At 46.3% G+C, this 18,808-nt stretch overlaps 1 protein-coding gene across 1 annotated transcript in view; it reads right to left on the bottom strand.

Annotated features, from left to right (window-relative positions):
- CLIC4 (chloride intracellular channel 4) overlaps positions 1 to 18,808 on the bottom strand; it is a 325,354-nt gene that overhangs the window by 98,541 nt on the left and 208,005 nt on the right. The window contains exon 3 of the mRNA XM_069622723.1: positions 13,903 to 14,028. Within this exon, the coding sequence (XP_069478824.1) occupies positions 13,903 to 14,028 (126 nt within the window). The remainder of the gene's footprint in view (positions 1 to 13,902; positions 14,029 to 18,808) is intronic.

The following is an 18,808-nucleotide window of genomic DNA, read 5'->3' as shown; positions in this document are numbered from 1 at the left end:
AGTACATGCAATGTTTTGTTGTTACACACATTGTTGCAATTGTATGCAATGAGGCTAACTCCCAAGATATTATATGGCTTGGAGCTAATGCCTAGATCTATCAAGAGTTGGTTAGAGAAAATTGAGGGTCAGTTTTGGCGAACTGTCTTGGTATTCCCCAGGTTTTCCTAGCTGTGATTCGTTGGGAATTAGGCTCATCATCTTGGTGGTACAATAACCTAATCTGGTTATCTGGAATCTCGTATTGAATAAGGACCTTAAATCAGTTTTAAATAAAGGCTGATCTTTTACCCCATCAAACAATTATGGACTATTTTCAAACCAACCTAGAAGACTCAAACTAAAGATGTTTTTCGAGATGGCACCATCAAGAATCGAACATGGAGATCAAATACCCACCCCATCGTTGTTAACAGTCGATCTATCTAAACAATCAATCTACGAAACAGAAAACGTTAGAAGGCATTGAATGGCGAAATACCAAAATCACCAAAAGAGGCCTTGGCACTGGCGGGGAAAACCCATGGCCGTTAAAAGGTTAATCTTGAAGGTTTAGAAGATTATACATTTGAGAAATTCACCACAGAACAAAATATATCCCTCCATTTATCAGAGGAAACTAACCTGAAACCAAGATCAACATTCATGCCCAACTTACCACCTGACAATGTAGAAGACTACTTTAACAAAGCAGTCACAGACTACTTAAGAAAAATCTACCTAACCAATAAAAAAAGCAAAAAATCAATCAAATCTACATTCAAAGAGAGAAGCACTGAATATATTGGAAAATAACCCTAACTACATTGTCAAACCGGCTGATAAGGAAGGACAAAAAGTAATTCTGAACAAACAAGACTATGTGAAAGCAGCATTACACCATTTAAATTACCAACATCGTTACAGAAAACTGTCAATCAACCCTCTGCCTAACTTAATATCACAATGGAGAACAATGAGCAAAGATTGTTGTGACAAAGGACTACTCAATGACGACTAATACAATTGCATAAACGTACAATTTCCAAGTATGGAGACCATCTACTTCTTACCCAAAATTCACAAAAAATACCAAAGATTTCCTCCATGAAGACCGATCATCAATGGGATAGGTTCACTAACGGAGAGAATATCAGCATATATAGATGTCCATATGCAATCTTTAGCATCAAATCTGGCATCAATCATTAAAAGATACAAAACACGTAATCAGCAACTAGTTTCCATTACCTGAAATGTGAACTGTAGATTTGTAACATTACATTATCTTTATACACTAGCATTCAAGGTATCGAAACAAATACTTTCTGAAATCAAGATCAATTTCCTACTATGAACAGATTCAGATGATTATTTCAATGCTTGATTTCGCCCTACACAATAATATCTTCTGTTTTGATGAACAAATCTACCAGCAACTGAAAGGCACCGGAATGGGTTCAAAATATGCACCATCCTATGCCAACCTTTTCATGGGTAATTTTAAAATAGAACATGCCTTGACCCATCCATCATTTATTAAAAACAACATCATATACTGGGGCCGATTCATAGATTACATCCTCATTATTTGGGATGGAGATAAGCACTCACTATCACAATATGTTGATCATTTGAATACCAACTACAATATCAAGCTAACAATGAATCAAAGCACAGGCAGAATCCATTTTCTTGATCTGGAATTGTATGTCAAAAGCAATATAATAAAGATAACACTTCATGAAAAACCAACAGCAGGCAAAATGTAACCATCCCAAACATGTAATACACAATATCCCATATGGAAAAATCCTAAGAAAAGTAACTGCAGTGAAATTTCGGAATTTGAAAAACATACGAATAATAGATTGATGAAATGCAAAGAAAATGGTTATCACAATAAGATCCTACAAAAAGCAGAAAAATCGAGCAAAATTTAAAGAAAGACATTAACTATTTGTCAATAGGGAACTATATACCAATAAAAGGTGCACGGACAGCAACCTTTGATTCATTAGTACTTACAGTACCAGCGCTTAAATTATATGCAATACTCTAAAGAAACATTGGAACATACTACAACTTGATAGTACTTTAAACCAAGCTCTTTGATCCATTACCATCTATAACTTATCGCAAAGCTAAAACTATCAAAAATCAAATAAGCCCCAGCTTCATGAAAACAAGAAACCTGACACCTTGCAAAATATGTTCAATTTACACTAAACAATTGGCAATTATAAATGAGGAAATTGCTAAATGTGTCCCAGCATGATGAATGGCACAACTCTCGTACGTCTTCCAAATGGCAAGCAAAAAACTATACTCCAGTTCATCAATTGCAATACCAAAATGTGTCATCTATGGAATACACTGTCTGAAGCACAACAAGGAACCTGAACATTTTAGAGCAATACATAACAAGGACACCAGATACCCACTAGCAGTTAATTTCAACACAGAACAATGATAAACTGGAAAAATAATTAAGTAATGGGTCTAGAAAGAATAGACATGCCAACAAGTGGAAGGAACAGTGAATTGATACTACACCAAAGAGAATCAAAATGGATGAACATTGTGGACACATGTTTTTCAGGACTTAATCAAGATATTGAGTTCTATACCTAACTGTGAACTATCATCATAAGGGACGAAAATATTATCTTTTCGGTGCCAATGTGACTTCTCATTATCTTGATTTTGTAAATATCTGACTAAAGAAGGTTTTTTCTTTTACATTTCTCTCAGGTTCTCAATGCTGTGAAAAATGATCTTTGTATTTCAGGATTTGGTGTGTGTATTTCTACACTTGTTGTGAATATAGATTGAGGATAATTATGTACAACTCAAATTTGGAAAAATAGATTTAGGAATCAGGCCAATGGAGGCCAATGTGTAGCTAATAAGACAAGATACAATCTTAAACTAGCACAACACTAATATAAATACAAATGAGCCCCTCACCAAGTGGCCGACCTCTCAAAAATGGCAAGTATAGATAGTCAAACTAAACAATGAATTTCCAATTCCTTTATTAAAATATTAAGAGGTAAATAAGAACTTTGGAGATCAATTATCCATGGGCCTATATATAAGAATCAAGAAGTAGCCTATTAATGAATTCGTCTAAGGCATTTATAATTATAACCATTACAATACATCAGTAAGACATCCAACAATAAATTAATTATAGGCAAAGTAGCTTAATCTGCAATTTAAGGACCATAATTAGACACTGGTACAAGGTAAATAATTGTAAAATTTGATAAAGATATTCACTCCACTGGCATTTTCCATTATAAACATTAAGATTGGCCGCTATTGCGGCACAGCCCATAAATAATCTATGGGCGATGCAACACATCAGCGTGATGATGACATCGCGCTTGCAACGTGAACGCGATAACGTCACACGCAAACACAAAATTTAGCGGGCAATCTTGGAGCACCGAAACCACACACATTTGGCGTACCAGGATCACGCTACAGGCTGGACAAACATATCCAGTTCCATCCACCGGGTAACCTATACAAATGTGTTTTATCTTCCCTTTTTCACACCCCTAAGCAAGCTTATCAAGCCCTGAAACTGTAATTGATGTTAAGTTGGAACTAAAAAATATTCTCGTCTTACACAGGGCTTCCACACGTTGGGAAATTTAAATACAAGCTTGGCACATTATAAAGTAATCTCATGGTGAGTAGACCTTACCTTATCAATGTTGAATTTAAACAGTTCTCCTTAATCAAGCCAATATTAATAGATTCAACATAAACGCAAATTAGATTTTTGTTTTTGTAGTTTAGATGAATAGCCAATCACTCAATGGCATTAATACACTGGGCCTCATTACAAGTTTGGCGTTAGCCCTGCCGGACCCGGTATTTGCCCGTTCACGGCCGCCAGAAACAAATGCTACCCATTCCCATTTTAGCCCTATAGGGCTCAAATGGGAATGGGGATGTCGGATGCACCAGCACCATTCAGAATGTTGCTGGTTCCTCTGACATGCTGGGCTTGTGGGTGCCCCTCTGCCCGCCAGGTCAGAACTGGCAGGCAGAAAGGCACCTGCAAGCACAACTCGTAGTTTGCCGGTCCGGGAACTATGGTACCGGCAAGCTTACCGGTACCGTAGTGCCCGGACCGGCAAACTTATAATGAGGCCCACTGAGATGATTAGACCTAATATTTTCTCTTCCGAGGAACGACATAAACAGTGTAGTGAAACAAGTGTAGAGAGAAATAGAATGGAATACATTCTCAAATGAGGCACAGAGTGAAATAGAATGGAATACATTCTTAAGAGAGAAATAGAATGGAATAAAGAATGGAGTGCATTCTCAAAAAAGGCATGGACAGAAATAGAATGGAGTAGATTCTCAAAAGAGGCACATTTTGTGGAACAATTTGAGTGCTAACAATGACCAAACGTGATGAAAATGAATTATCAAAATAGCACAAAAATAAACAGTCAATTTGCTATCAAAGAAGCAGCTTTTTCGTAATTATTTCAATGTCCGAAGGACCAGATCATAGACCATACTAGAATCCTGTTACTGAGCGCAGAGGAACTACCCTACTTCAATTATAGTTCATTTTGTTAATGGGCAGACACAATAATAGGAGCTGGTACTTTGCGACAGCAGGTACTGAATCCTGGAAGATTATTTCGCCAAAAGGTTGACATATGCCTGCATTTTTTATATGAAAATATGACAATGGAGTCTATCTATTTAACAAAGTAGGTGAGAGGGCGCTAGAGAGCCGTCCAAGATGGCGGCCTCCCTTTGAGCTCCGCGGAGCTCCCCTAAAATCCTGACCAATCGAAGCATCTGTGGTGCGCAAATTGTCCGCAGTCGCCTCCAGTTTGTAGCCGAGGCGAATCCGAGCAGAACGTGGTATTTCATCCGTCGACCCTCGGACGCCGGGTCCCGACTCCTCGACGGTGAAGAGCTCCCCTCCCCCATCCCCGTGCGAGCGGGGCACAGGCACGGGCCAGACGCAGAGGGGCCCGCGTGGGGGGACGGCTGGCGGCGGAGCGGGCCTGGGGCTCGAGGGTGCCGATCGGGCGGCACCGGCTGGGCCCCGTCGGTGCACAGGCCCCCCCGAGGAGGCGGCGGGCGCAGAGCTGCCGAGACGAAGGAAAATCCTGCAGAGTCCTGGAAGAACCAACACGGACGAACGTCGGAGGGCTCTCCGACCGCCGCCGAGGATCAGGTACGCGCGCCCCGTGCGCCCTCGCACCCTCGTCGCGCGTCCCAGGTGGATCCCCGGCTCCCCCGAGTGACATTCAGTTTACGAGAAAGCGCAGGAGCGCGGGGGTCCAAGGGCCTGGGCCCACAGGAACAGTAAACAACATATCCGAAAGACTTACTCGGGGTGAAGCGACTCCTACGGGCGAGCTGCTCAGCCGATAACAAGCTGTAGATAACGCCCATGGTGGATCGGCGGGCAAATCCGGCGCCCCCCCGCGTTCGCAAGCACTCATTCGCAGAAGGGACACCAGGTGAATCTCCGACACCTCCGTGTAACACCGCCAGAGGAAGTGTAGTAAACAGCACGGTCTGTGGCCAAACGGCCCAAACCGGCCCAACGGCAAGACCTACAGAAAGTCACACCGCTGGAGAAACGACAAGCCGGGCGCCCCCGGAACCTTGGCCTGCCTCCCTCTGCCCCCTGGCTCCCGCAACACGAGCACCAATGGCGACCTCGAGGAAAACGGACAGATCTAAAAAAAAGCTGAACTTCGAGGGTAGCTCCACGACCAAAGCAACCACCTCGAACAGCAGAGCGCTGTCTCCCATCCAGGTTGCAGCCCAAGATGAAGAGGAGGCCCGGGGGTTCGACATCAGGGAAACCAACCTTGAACTTAAGGCCGGGATCGGGGGTCTTGGAAGCAAACTCGACGCACTCTCCTCCAAGGTCGACCTACTCCAGCACCGGCTGGACAAACACGCCGATAGACTGGACACAGTCGAGCAGAGAGTGTCTGACCTCGACGATGGTGCAGCGGCCCTAACATCCAGAGTGGCCTCCCTAGAAGTGCAAATGAAAGCAGTAAACGCAAAGAACGAGGACTTGGAAGGCCGCTCTCGGCGCAATAACATCAGGATCGTGGGAGTTAGGGAACAACTCACCGCGAAAATGGAAGACCACGTTGAGAAGTTATGTATGGACCTCTTTGGTACAGAGATCCTGTCCAAACTGTTTGTCGTGGAGAGAGCTCATCGAGTCCCCAACACCAGACCGATCCCAGGGGCAAATCCCCGCCCAATCATAGCGAGATTGCTCAACTACAAGGACCGAGATGCCATCCTACGGGCGGCTAGGGAAAAAGGGGATCTCCAGTACGATGGCGACAAGATCCAGTTTTTCCCGGACTTCTCCCAAGCTGTCCAAGTGCAAAGAAGATCGTTCACGGCAGTAAAGCGCAGGTTACAAGAGAACCAGATACAATATTCCATGCTCTTCCCGGCCAAACTCCGTATTCAACACGAGGGCAGGACTCAGTTCTTTAACACCCCAGAAGAGACAAGCGACTACCTGGATCGCTCTGGCTGTAGACCCGCTACTTTCAACGGAAGACCACAAAGGGGCGACAGACCAAGAAGAAACCCGCCGTAAAATGTACCCATAGGACACCCAAAGCGGCGGCACGAGACTTCATGGTTGACTAGAAACGACCACCACAGATCAATATTGCATCCGAAGAAGGGAGCCAGCCTCCTCTTGGAGGGCCACCTGCGCCCCGAGCACAGCAATGCTAGTTGTACTGTTAACATGGGATTGTTTATCACGGGCCTGTTGGGGGTTGCCCGTGCAGGGGAGGGAAGTTAGTTCAGCAAAACCGCCACAACCCGCATGCCCCCGTTCCACGACAGTCACACAAAGAACCATGCATTTAAAAACTGTCACGTCCTCCCTGTTCCTCTATGGAGAGCGACTCCAGTCAATCCCGCGAGCCCCGGCTCGACATGATTACATTGACCCCTCTAGATGGCATCGGCAACGTTGAAAATCGCCACCTGGAACATACGTGGCGGCAACCAGCCTACGAAAATGAGGAGAATTCTTCAATATCTTCGGAGACACAAAATCAACATAGCGATACTCCAAGAGACTCACCTGCTGCCCTCGTCGGAACAACATTGGGCCAGATCATGGGGATGCCATCGGTACTCCTCATCCTACTCCTCATTTGCCAGAGGCGTCGCGATCCTGATCCACAAGAGAACTAATTTCAGCTTTATTGAGTCAAAGAAAGACACTGAGGGGAGGGCCCTAATGGTGAAAGGGATAATAGCCGGGAAAGAGGTGGTGGTCGTGAACTCATACGCACCGAACACAGATGGACCTGATAATTTCAACTGGAAAATGTCCCATCTAGACGACACCAACGCGACGACTGTGGTGTGGGGTGCGGACCTCAATACCACACTTGATCCCAGGCTCAACAAATCCCATAATACATCGGGAAACCCATCCAAGGCCAGTACTCAGGTTTGAGAGATTTGTCAGACCTTCAATCTATCTGACATGTGGAGAAGACACAACCGAGACAGCAGGGACTACACCTTCCGATCAGCCGTGCACAACACCAGTTCCAGAATCGATTATATCCTGGCATCCTCCCATAGCACATTCAAATGGGGTGGGTGCCATATCCTTCCAAGGTCTTACTCCGACCACTCGATGGTTGTACTGGAGGTTACCCTGGCGGGCGTAGCAGTACCTGGCCTCAATTGGAGGTTCAAACCCGGTTCACTCACAGACGCCGTATTTGCAGTAGAACCGCAACAAGAGATAGTCTCCTTCCTGGACATCAACCAAGACTCAGTCGACTCGGCATGCACCATCTGGGAAACGCTCAAGTGCTACGTACGAGGAATTTGCCTGTCTAAAGAAAATAGCTTATTGAAATCGATCCGGGGGGAATTATTCAGCAAAGAGCTTCGTCTGAAGGAACTAGAACAAAACCTCTCCAATACTCCAGATCCACGTACCCAAGCCGAGCTCAAAAAAGAACTCTTGGGGTTCAGGGAGACAGCGGACCGCGAATTGAAGTTCCTGGGTCGCAGGCAACAGATCAGGCAGTACGGAGAGGGGCAAAAACCAGGTGCACTGCTGGCCCGGCTACTAACAATAGACACAGTCCCACCCCGCATTGAATGTATCGCGGATGCGCAAGGTCAGAAGGTTTACACAGAGGAGGAGATCTCCAATGTTTTCTGAGAATTCTATCAAAACCTGTACAGCTCAAAAGGAGCATCAGATCCCGAAGCGATACAAGAGTACCTCAATGACACGGAACTATATTGGGTGAGCCAGGACCTGCGCGAACCCTTGAACGCGCCCATATCACTCGAAGAAATTCAGATAGCAATCAAATCCTTGCCCAACACCAAAGCCCCCGGACCTGATGGACTCAATGGCGAGTTCTATAAAGCACACACGGAAATGGTGGCCCCCCTTCTTCTTCAAGTCTATGAAGAGGCAGTGGAACGAGGGACACTCCCTCCCACGATGCGCGAGGCTAACGTAATGATGTTGCACAAAGCTGGAAAACCTACAGAGAACTGCGCTTCGTACAGGCCGATCTCATTGTCCAACTTAGACAACAAAATCCTAGCTAAAATTCTGGCGACCAGATTGCTCCCCTTGATGCCAGCACTGGTGCTGGGCGACCAGGCCGGGTTCATCCCGGGGCGTAGTACAACATACGGCATCAGGAGACTATTTGGTGTCATTGAGGCCCTGGACCCGACGCAACAGGCAATAGCAGTACTGTTAGATGCCGAGAAGGCGTTTGACTCAGTGGAGTGGCCCTTCATGTTCGCAACACTAAGGCAGATGGGTCTGGATAACTTCTTCCTGAAACTAGTAGCTTTGTTATATAACGAACCACGCTCATACATCACATTAGGGAACACCAGATCCACAGGGATCACATTGGAACGCGGAACGAGACAGGGTTGCCCACTCTCGGCCCTTATCTTTGCCCTGGTGATGGAACCCCTGGCCTCAAGGCTGAGAGCCGAGCAGTTATGTCGAGGGCTAAAGCTGGGTCCTCACAGACTAATCGTCTCTTTATATGCTGACGACGTCATGTTGTTCGTCAGTGACCCCCAAACCAATCTCAACCCTGTAATGCGAGAGGTGATAAAATTCGGGTTAATGTCAGGCCTCAAAACCAATCATTCCAAATCGATAGTGTTCCCCCTGACCCCTTGCACTTCAGAGTTTGCAGATGACCACGGGTTCAAATGGGAAAACTCGAAGGTGCGCTATTGTAACGCTCACCTGATTCCCGTAGAGGCGCCGGTCTTGACTGGGCGTATACCGTATCTTCAAAGGTGATGTGTAACACACGGCTGGCTCTTTGGGCTGGACCTCTGTGCACTGTATGTCTGACTCGAAGGGTAAGATGTCTGCAGGTAGAATATATGGGATTAAGGAACTGGGTTATTGAATGTCTCTCTCTTCTTCCCTTTCTCTTCTCCTGTAGAACCCAAAAGGTTAACGCTCTCACCTTAGGTAAGTGAACGCCGTGCTCTCCATCTGCCTCGGGGCAGGGTGCTGTAACCAGTTTCTTCACTGGATAAGGGGAGCAGGCCTCTTGACTTCAGAGGACTGCTGTCCGTCGTTTACTGCACAAACAGTAAGTTTCGAGTAATTCTAATGTCTTTAAAGTCTTAAGTAATGATGTCTCTTGTTTTGCAGGGTTCTGGCGATGGCGGATGACGGGCTGAAGTGAGTTGAAAATGGAGCCCGTGTGATGAATAGAAGCGCCTGGAAGCACGTAAGTAAGCGCTTGTTGCCTGCTTCACGATGCGCTCTAACTGTCTTTTTATTTTGCAGGTACAAGTTCGGAGCGGCTGCAGGGTGCCGGAATACCCACTGGGTTAGATGTGGAAAGGAGTAATGGCACGTGAGTATTAAAGTTCCCCAATGTCTTTAAACGCACCTTGTTTTGTCTTTCAGATGCGGGATGCAGCGCTGAAGGCCTCCGGAGCGTGCGAAGAGTTGGTAAGCTTTTGTCTTTCAGATGCCGGAATGCAGTGTGAAGACCTCCGGAGCGCACGAAGAGTAGGTAAGCCTTTGTCTTTCAGATGCCGGAATGCAGCGCGAGGCGTTGGTGACAGCCGATGGACCAGGTAAGTGAAGAGCTGTCACTGAAGACCGTAATGCTAACCTGTTCTTTCTTGTCTTTATAGGTGTTGCTGAAGACTGGATTCAGGATGGTAAGCCTTTTCCCTTAGGCCCAGGATCAGATGCAGAAGACACGATGAGCGTTCTGCTGCTGAGGATGCAGAATAACGCAAAGCAAGATTCATCCATCGGGTTTAAATAGCTCCTGTAGTGCTTAGGTATCTCCTTCCACAGCCACGCCTAGGTAAGAAAAGAGTTCCTGCTTTCCAGAAGAGTTCCAGTGTTCTGAATCTAGGGAGTGGCTCCTGCCCCACCCAACAGGAAAAGTAGTTCCAAACAGAAGAGGATCAGAGGCTCAACTGGCAGACAAGTAAGCAGCATGGTCTGCTGCAGGTAAGTCCACCCAAGCATTATGAGCCCGGCGCTTCCAGCGCTGGGACTGGGCATATTTATGAGCCTGGTGCCACTGGCGCCAGGACTGGGTCCAAAAGGTCCCAATTGGGACTGGTTGGCACTCGGAACCTGGGTTATGGATCTGCTTCCAAGGGAGTTGGGAAAACCCTGACCTTTTGGAAGCAGAGATCATGACAGCTATCTGGGGATCAATATGTCGCGAAGCCATCACGAGATATTTAGAGACAATTATGTAACTACACTGCAGTTATTACAAGAACGTATTCAGAGATGGAAATCTCTACCACTAACGCTGTGGGGCAGGACCTCACTAGCAAAAATGGTCATTCTCCCCAAACTTCTATATCTCTTTACGAATATCCCGCTACTTCTCCCCAAATCCTTCTTATCAAAAATCAAGAGCTCGATCCTAGAGTTAATATGGGCGGGGAAACCAGCACGGGTAGCGTACAACACACTTACTTTACCAATATCAAGTGGAGGCCTGGCTCTCCCCGATATAGAAAAATACTACTGGGCGGCTCAAGCCCAATTCCTAAGCCACTGGTACTCAACCCACTACATCAGACCACATGTGCAAGTGGAAAGAGCCCTGGCTTCCCCCGACCTGCTAGCTGCAGTCGTAATTAGCCACATTCCCATGCCGCATAAAACGCTGAACACAGTCCTATCCACATATGTGATATGGAAGAAGATCGCTAGCGAATACGGAGTGGCTATATGAATTTCCCCCCTACTACCGATAAAAATCATCCCCGGCATCTCCCTCACGAATGAGAGTATTCCTGTTATGGATAGATAAAATAGGGATAAAAATCGCTGGGAGACCTCTTCCCAGAGGGCACCTTTCTGACCCCCCAAATGGCTAAAGACAGAGGAGGGAACACATCCTTAGAAGTCTTTCTCTATTTTAGACTCCGCCACACCCTTCAGGGGCTATTTCCCACATTCCCTAAGCAACCCCCCACGTGGGATCTGTTACATAACACAATTTTAGCACAAGGTGAAGGTAGACTGGTGTCAACTCTGTACAAAACCTTGGTAAGAGACACTCGGAAACTTCAACCTAAAGTGCAACGAAAGTGGGAATCGGCTTTACAAGAACCGATTAATGAGGAGGACTGGGCCTATAGTCTTCGACAGACTCAAAAGGTAGCGTTAAATTCTCGATACAAGCTAATACACTTTAACTTTGTGCACCAAACATACTACACTCCAGTCAGGAAACATAGGCACCACCCAGAAGCGTCAGCCCAGTGCGAGAGATGCGCATTTGCCAACGCTGATTTTCTTCATCTGGCATGGGGCTGTCCTGGTATCCAGCGCTTCTGGACTTCCGTTATACAAATAACATCCGACATTATAGGTGAGCAGATGACCCCCTTACCGTTGGGACCGCTTCTCGGCCTCACTAAATAACTACAGCCAGCGTCACGCAAGCTGGCAGCACTCCTCATGGTGCTGGCACGAAGAAGAATTGCTATGTCGTGGGGTCGGGGCCCACTCCCCAAGATTGTTGACTGGGAAAAGGATATAACATACTGCCAAAATATGGACACCGAATTTATTCGAACGCTGCCTTTGCATGCGCGCCCTCCCGACATCTGGGGGCCATACATCACTTACCTGATGAACAATGCTGAAGCTTCAGACTCGGACAATCCGAGTCCCCAGAGCGAGAGACCATAGGATGAAGGTACACGAGGGCAACGTGGAAAGCTTTCCATTTGACTCAGACTAAGGATAGAGGCAATCAAAGTTACGGTGGACATGGGGCATGGGGGGCGGAGGAGCGGGGGAACTGGCGTTGGGAATTGCACAGTGCGGCTCCCTGTTGGAGCACTGTTTATTTGATACAGTAAAAAGTTAAAAATAAAGTTTAAAAAAAAAAAAAAAAAAAAAAAAAACAAAGTAGGTGAGGTTCAGGTGATAGATATGTCTATTGTGAACTTCTTGGATGGGTGTGAAGAACTCTTAAATGAAGCCTCAGTGAAGTCTAAAAATGGTTCTTTTTCCCTGAAATCTAAGCTAAAAAAAAGGGATAGGATTTGAAATTGGGAGATGATTCAAAATGACAAACTGTAAGAGGAATTTAGGGTTACGTCTTTTAGCCTGCGAACCCCTTTGCCTTATCTCTTAAAGTCTTCATCAAGAACATTTAGAATTACCTTGTTAGAGTTCGATTTAATTGTATGCCTACACTGAAAGTATTAGGTCGTAGGAGAGGTTTAGTCTATGGAAGAAGAACATGTAGTCTCTATAGGTAGGTTTGTTCATTCCACTAGTGCAGTTTTTAATGACAGCCTTTGGGTGTGCCTAATGGAAGGAAAATCCTTATCAGTATATATTGCCCTTATGAACTTTTTACAAACTGTTTTTGAGCGATGGGGGATATTCAGGCACAAATACATGATTTGCTTAGTTTGCAGGACTGAGAGGCTGAATGATGCCACTCTATACCTACAGAAAAGGCCCACCTGTTTTTTTTTTATTTTAATTTAGAGGGTACCATGAATTATGTTGAATCTTGTGGGGATAATAATTCAGGTTTATAGTGATTTTTTCGAACGCCATATTTTCGAATGCCATTTTGTCGACACAAAATTGCACGAAAAAAACCAATTGAATGTTTATATATTTTTTTTAATGGGGCGTTCCGTCCAGCCCCCCCCTTTTTTTTTTTATAATTGACAGTTTTTTTTTACTAACGAAAGAAAAATAAAACATAAAATTAAAAAAACATTCTAAACATTTTTTTTGCCATTTTGTTTTTGACAAAATGGCATTTCGAAAATATGTTTTCGAACAATTACCCGGATACCCATAATTCATACTGTGATTATTTTAACCTGACCTTTTTCCTATTTCTGAGGGTGGTTTACTCGATTTAAATTGGAGTCAAAATATGAATACATTTTATGGGGGATTTATTTTGGTTTCTAGCGGTTGTGTCAAATATTTAGTATTGTAATTGTTCTTTTAAATCTTTGTCTTATATTTTTTGTGAAAGGTTTATATTCAACCAATACACAAATAAAACAATTAAATTAAAATAATGAGTAAACCAGCAAAAATGAGTTACAACACAACAGCTTTGACAAAGGTAAACTAAAACAGTAGGGAAATAGCAGTTGAAGTGGATATGCATGCATGTGGATGTGCCGAGGTCACAGAATGTAAAAGTTATGCCATTAAAAACATGTCACCAAGAAGTCAAAAAGCTGCAAATCATGTTTTGCCCCTCACAATACTGATGGTGTAGCATTCAAGACCTTTTCCTACTGTGCATTATAGCTGCAAATATCGGAAAGGATTTTGGAAATGTATTTCCATGTCACTTCAGAAACACTTACTTTGGTGGACACAAAACATCTTCGAGGAACTCTTCAATCTTATTCACATCAGTTTTAACTTCATGGTTGTATGTAATAAACGGTGGATGGGTCCCTGGAGCCAAATTCTGTAAATCTGCAGGTTTCCTGGTTAATAAATCAAAACAAGTGCACATTAACTTTGGGTGTATATTTTATGCGTAGCAAAAATATGTTGTCATGCAACACATTTTCACAAACAAAGAAAACAGCTGCCATCCAATTCCCAAATCTCTGACTTTCCTTTGGACCCCACGGTGACTAACTTCAGTACAGCACTTGATACAGACACCTAGACACAGCATAAACTGGGAGATCATGAAGAACAGGGGGGGGGGGGGGGGCGGGGGGGGGACACAAAACATTATGGCTAAGGACAAATGGAAACGTGACCGGAATTTATTGCTAAATCATAAGATCAGGACCAGTGGTTGGAGACAGGTCTCCAAACTAGGAGTGTTTCCCTCACAGCGATGCAAAGGCTAATTCATTTCAAAATACTTGCATGCTTTCATAGGACACCAGTGCATTGCCCTACCATACACACCCAACTTCTGACCTAACATTTAAAAAATGCGCTGTTCTGAGGACTACTCGTTCCTCCCGTTATGAGAATGCCCATTTTTCTGGGATAAACTGTTTGGGGATGTGAGCCTAATTTTAGGTTTGATCTGGAGCCCCCTGAAGGTTCTATTGACTGTAAAGACTGGGGTAGATGACACTGGAAATGTTTGCTGGCATGTCACTAACGCTTGCAAAAAGGAGACTTGTAATGGGGTGTATGAGGTCGGACCAACTAACTATCTGAATTGAATAAGGGATTAGATTTACTGCAGAAAGCGAAAGCCGTTTAGATCAATCGCACACACCCCAATGCAGGTTTTATAGGTATAAGGGCTGAATTCTGGATACATTTAACTGGGCATGCTGATGCATCCATAGGCTCTGAGGGAAAAGAGGGTTAGGTGCTGGCAATCAAGTGAATCTGGAAGTGCCGGGGCGCTGTGAGTATTGCATACAGATCAACTATGTCCACTTCGGGGGCGTGGCCATCGAGCGACGGATGCAGCAGTGAAGCTCTGTAGCTCCTTCTCCAGACCACTCTTAAATCCGGCATAAATCCTGTCCAGACAACATCCCCAAGGCAAAATCTAGTGAGATTATGTAGTGAAAAACCCCGGGACTCCAATTAGTGAGTTGGAAGAAGTGCGGACACCGGCTTGTGACCGAACGCGTTGTGCCGGAGGAGACCGCAAGATGGCCACCACCTGGGGCAGCAGAGACTGGTGACTCCACTGAGGCAGTACACAGTTCACTCCTGAAGAACTGTGGTGACCTGGCCACCCGCGTGAGGTGTCCAGAGCAGTGAGGCAGTGGGGACACCGCACCAGCGAGAGAAGTAGATACGCAGAGGAAGCATTGCAGCACGGAACAGCTGGGAGGCAGGCACGGTGTATGAGACTGTCCTGCACACTGGTCAGTAGACCGCTAACCCACCCCTGTGGCCCACAGGAGAGAGAGAAGCGGTGCAGGTAGAGGGGAGCATTTTAGAGCCGATGGACCGTTGGTGACACATTGCAGATGAAAACAACGAGGTGGAAGCCCAGGGTTGGAGCTAAGAATCAGGAGCGACATCAGGCAACGAGGTGAGAGACGCGAGGGGGAGCGCCCAAGCCCAATGAGCAAAATAGGGCTGAGTAGTCCACAATCCAAGGTGGCGAGTAGAGGGAGCAGCGCCATCCCCCCTTGCCCTCATCTGAGAAGCACCCACATAGAAATAAGATCATACGAGGGGTGAAGATGGCCACAACAGAGGGATATATCTGTTCCTCCCCCTTGGGAGGCAGGGGGCGCTGGTGCACTACGTGGACCTGGTCCAGAAAACACAGTCACAGTTTTGTTAAACACAGGCAACGGCTTTGAAAGCTAATTGTGAAGGACACATTGCGGCACGGTACGGCAGGGAGACAAGCGCAAAGGAGGAGACAACGCCACGCTGGAACAGAGGACCCCCAACCGCTCGCGGCCGCAGGAGAGGAGAGGCACAGGGGGAGAGAAGCGAGTGGTGCTGACGGACCATTGGGCACACACTGTAGGGGACAACACCGACGAAGAAACCCTGGCGGGAGTGGAGACACAGAGAAGAACCCAGCAAGTGTAATTATGTTGAGTGGAGGCGGCAGTCTGAGGCAGAGAGTGAAGGGAGTAGTACCGTCCTCCTTCTCCCCATTCATGGCTGTGGGCCAGCACTGCTGAGAACACCCGCACAGCAATAAACCCACATAGTGGGCAAAGAGGACCTCCACAGCGAGATATGGCACCCCCCTCGTGAGACGGGGAAGCCGGTGTAGTGAGAGGACAAGAGGTCCTGACCCAAAAATACACGGCCACAGACTGGTTAACAGCGGGCAACAGCGCAATAGACTGCCCAGAGAAGGGGACTAGCCCATTGGGTACATATACCGGTGGACAGCACGCAGAAGGAGTGGAAATAGAGAAGAAGGAGCAGCACCAGGGTCAGAATGTCAGTATGCAAAAACAAGGCATCCGGTCGCTCAGGCCCACAGTAGTACTTGGGGAACACGCCAGGGGAGCACTGGGGGACCCCGATAGACACATGGACGAGTGGAAGATACTGGCATCTAGAGACAAGAGGAGAGACCGCACAGACAGAAGGATGCTGGAGGTTTCCCTTACGCCGCAGTGAACAGTACAGACAATATAGTCCCTGCATACTCAGACGCACAGAAAGTAAGCCAGCATAATGGTGAAAGGACAACAACAAAAATTTACCACTATGTTATGTTATGTTAGATCATTTGTTAGGCGCCAAAACCCAAAGGCATCCAGGCGCCATAAAGAGGAAGATGCGATGCCTATCTTATTATGCAAACAGAATGGTCTTTTGCTGTTTTCTGAAATCCAAGTGATTTTCAGTATTTCGCAGTTGTTCAGGAAGGGCATTCCAAGCCTGTGTGGTATGTACCTTAAAGGCACAACCATTTCCTCTGGCTCTCTGGGCGCGATCCACTTCTAAAAGACGAGCTTTAGCTGATCGCAAATTTCTTTTAGGTTGATGGATTCTCAGCCTGTTTTTAAGGTAGGCTGGGGCATCACCAAAAACACATTTGTGGCAGGTAGTCAGCAGTTTAAACTGAACTCTGGCTGAGACCGGTAGCCAGTGGAGGGTCTTTCTGAATATCTGTCTTCCTGGCTCCCCCCAGGAGACCATTACAATAATACACTCTCGGGAGTATCATGGCTCTAACCATTTTTTACGGTTCTCTTCAGAGACCAGTGGGGCCACTTGTCGTAGCACCTTAAGATGTTAGTTGGTGCCTTTCACAATAGCATCTACGTGGGCACGACTATCCAGGCTGGCTTCCAGATAGGTGCCCAGAGTCTTTATTTTAGGTACTACTGCGATCTGCCTGCCATCAATCAGGAAATGTGTGTATACTAAGCTCAGCTTCTCTCTGGCTTGTCTAAGGCCATATAGCATTAGCTTGGTCATTGCCGTGTTAAGGCATAGCCAATTAGTAGACATCCAGCTCTTACCGATCTGGTAGGCCGAGTCCAAAGCCTGTGGTCTTTACCATGGTCTTCACAGATCTCTAGTGCTAACTGGAAGTCATCTGCATAATTGCAGAAAAAAAGGCCAACATTTTCAAGGTCCAGGCATAGTTGGATGATTTAAATATTAAAAAGCAGAGGGTCGAGGCATGCCCCCTAGGGGACTCCACAGGTGGTGATTTCGGCATCTGATGCACTATCCCCAAAATGAACTTGGGAACTGCGTCCTTCGAGAAAAGATTTGAGCCAAGTTATAGCCTGCACTGAGAGACCCGTGACAACAGCCATCCGATCCAGCAGAATCTTATGGTCCAACAAGTCAAAGGCCGCTGACAGGTCCAACAACATCAGCAGCCCCGACTTGCTGGACTCCAGACCGGAGGGCATATGTGTCTATAAGTCCAGCAGGGCACGCTCAGTGCTGTGAAAACTACAAAAACCTGATTGGTTTTCGAGGAGGGGGACCACTATGCGGCTACCAAGCAAAAAACACCAAGAAGTCAGGAAGAAGAGTGATGCTCCGAGAACGGGTGCTGAGAAGGGCGAGGGAGTCACGATGGAAGGACTACTAACCACCATCCAGGAATCCAGAACCTCCTTGGAAGATAAAGTAAAAGAGGTGGGAACAAAGGTGTCCCTACTGCGAGCCGATCTACGCAAGGTTAGCGAAAGGGTAACAGAATTGGAGCAACGTGTAAGCACGATGGAGGACGATCTGACCATACTTAAGAACTAAATGCGTGGCCTGATTAGAGCAACACGGTGAAGGCAGAAGACTCTGAAGGCCGCTCCCGCCGTGATAACATACGCTTGGTGGGGGTTCCGGAGGGCCAAGAAGGGCCAAGCACGGAACTGTAGGTGCAAAAGCTGATACTAGAAACCCTGCGCCCGAAAGGTCTATCAAAGTTATTTACAGTGGAGAGAGAGCATCGAGTGCCAGGCAGACCCCCGCCCCCTGGTGGCCAGCCCAGATCGATAATAGCCAAACTGCTGAACTTCAGGGTCAGGGACATATTACAGGTGACACGCAAAGCTGGTTACATCGAGGCGGAGAATGCAAGAATCCTAATTTTCCTGGACTTTATACAGACGGAACGAACAATGGGAGACAAGAAGGGCAGGACGATAGCATTAGTCGGACAGTGGGAGGGGCATGAAATCTGTATGGTGAATTCCTACGCTGCGAATGTGGATGATGAGACCTATTTTACCTCACTGATGGAATTGACTTGTGGCCAACGGGCAGGGCTATATATATATATGGGGGGGCTTTTAATTGCGCCATGGACCCGGAACTAGACAGCAAGGGAAGAGG

Source organism: Ambystoma mexicanum, chromosome 11, assembly GCF_040938575.1.
Source record: "Ambystoma mexicanum isolate Mex_15411 chromosome 11, UKY_AmexF1_1, whole genome shotgun sequence".
NCBI classification, from domain to species: Eukaryota; Metazoa; Chordata; class Amphibia; order Caudata; family Ambystomatidae; genus Ambystoma; species Ambystoma mexicanum.
The sequence above is the reverse complement of the archived record's forward strand: the minus strand, read 5'-3'. Positions and strand labels throughout refer to the sequence as shown.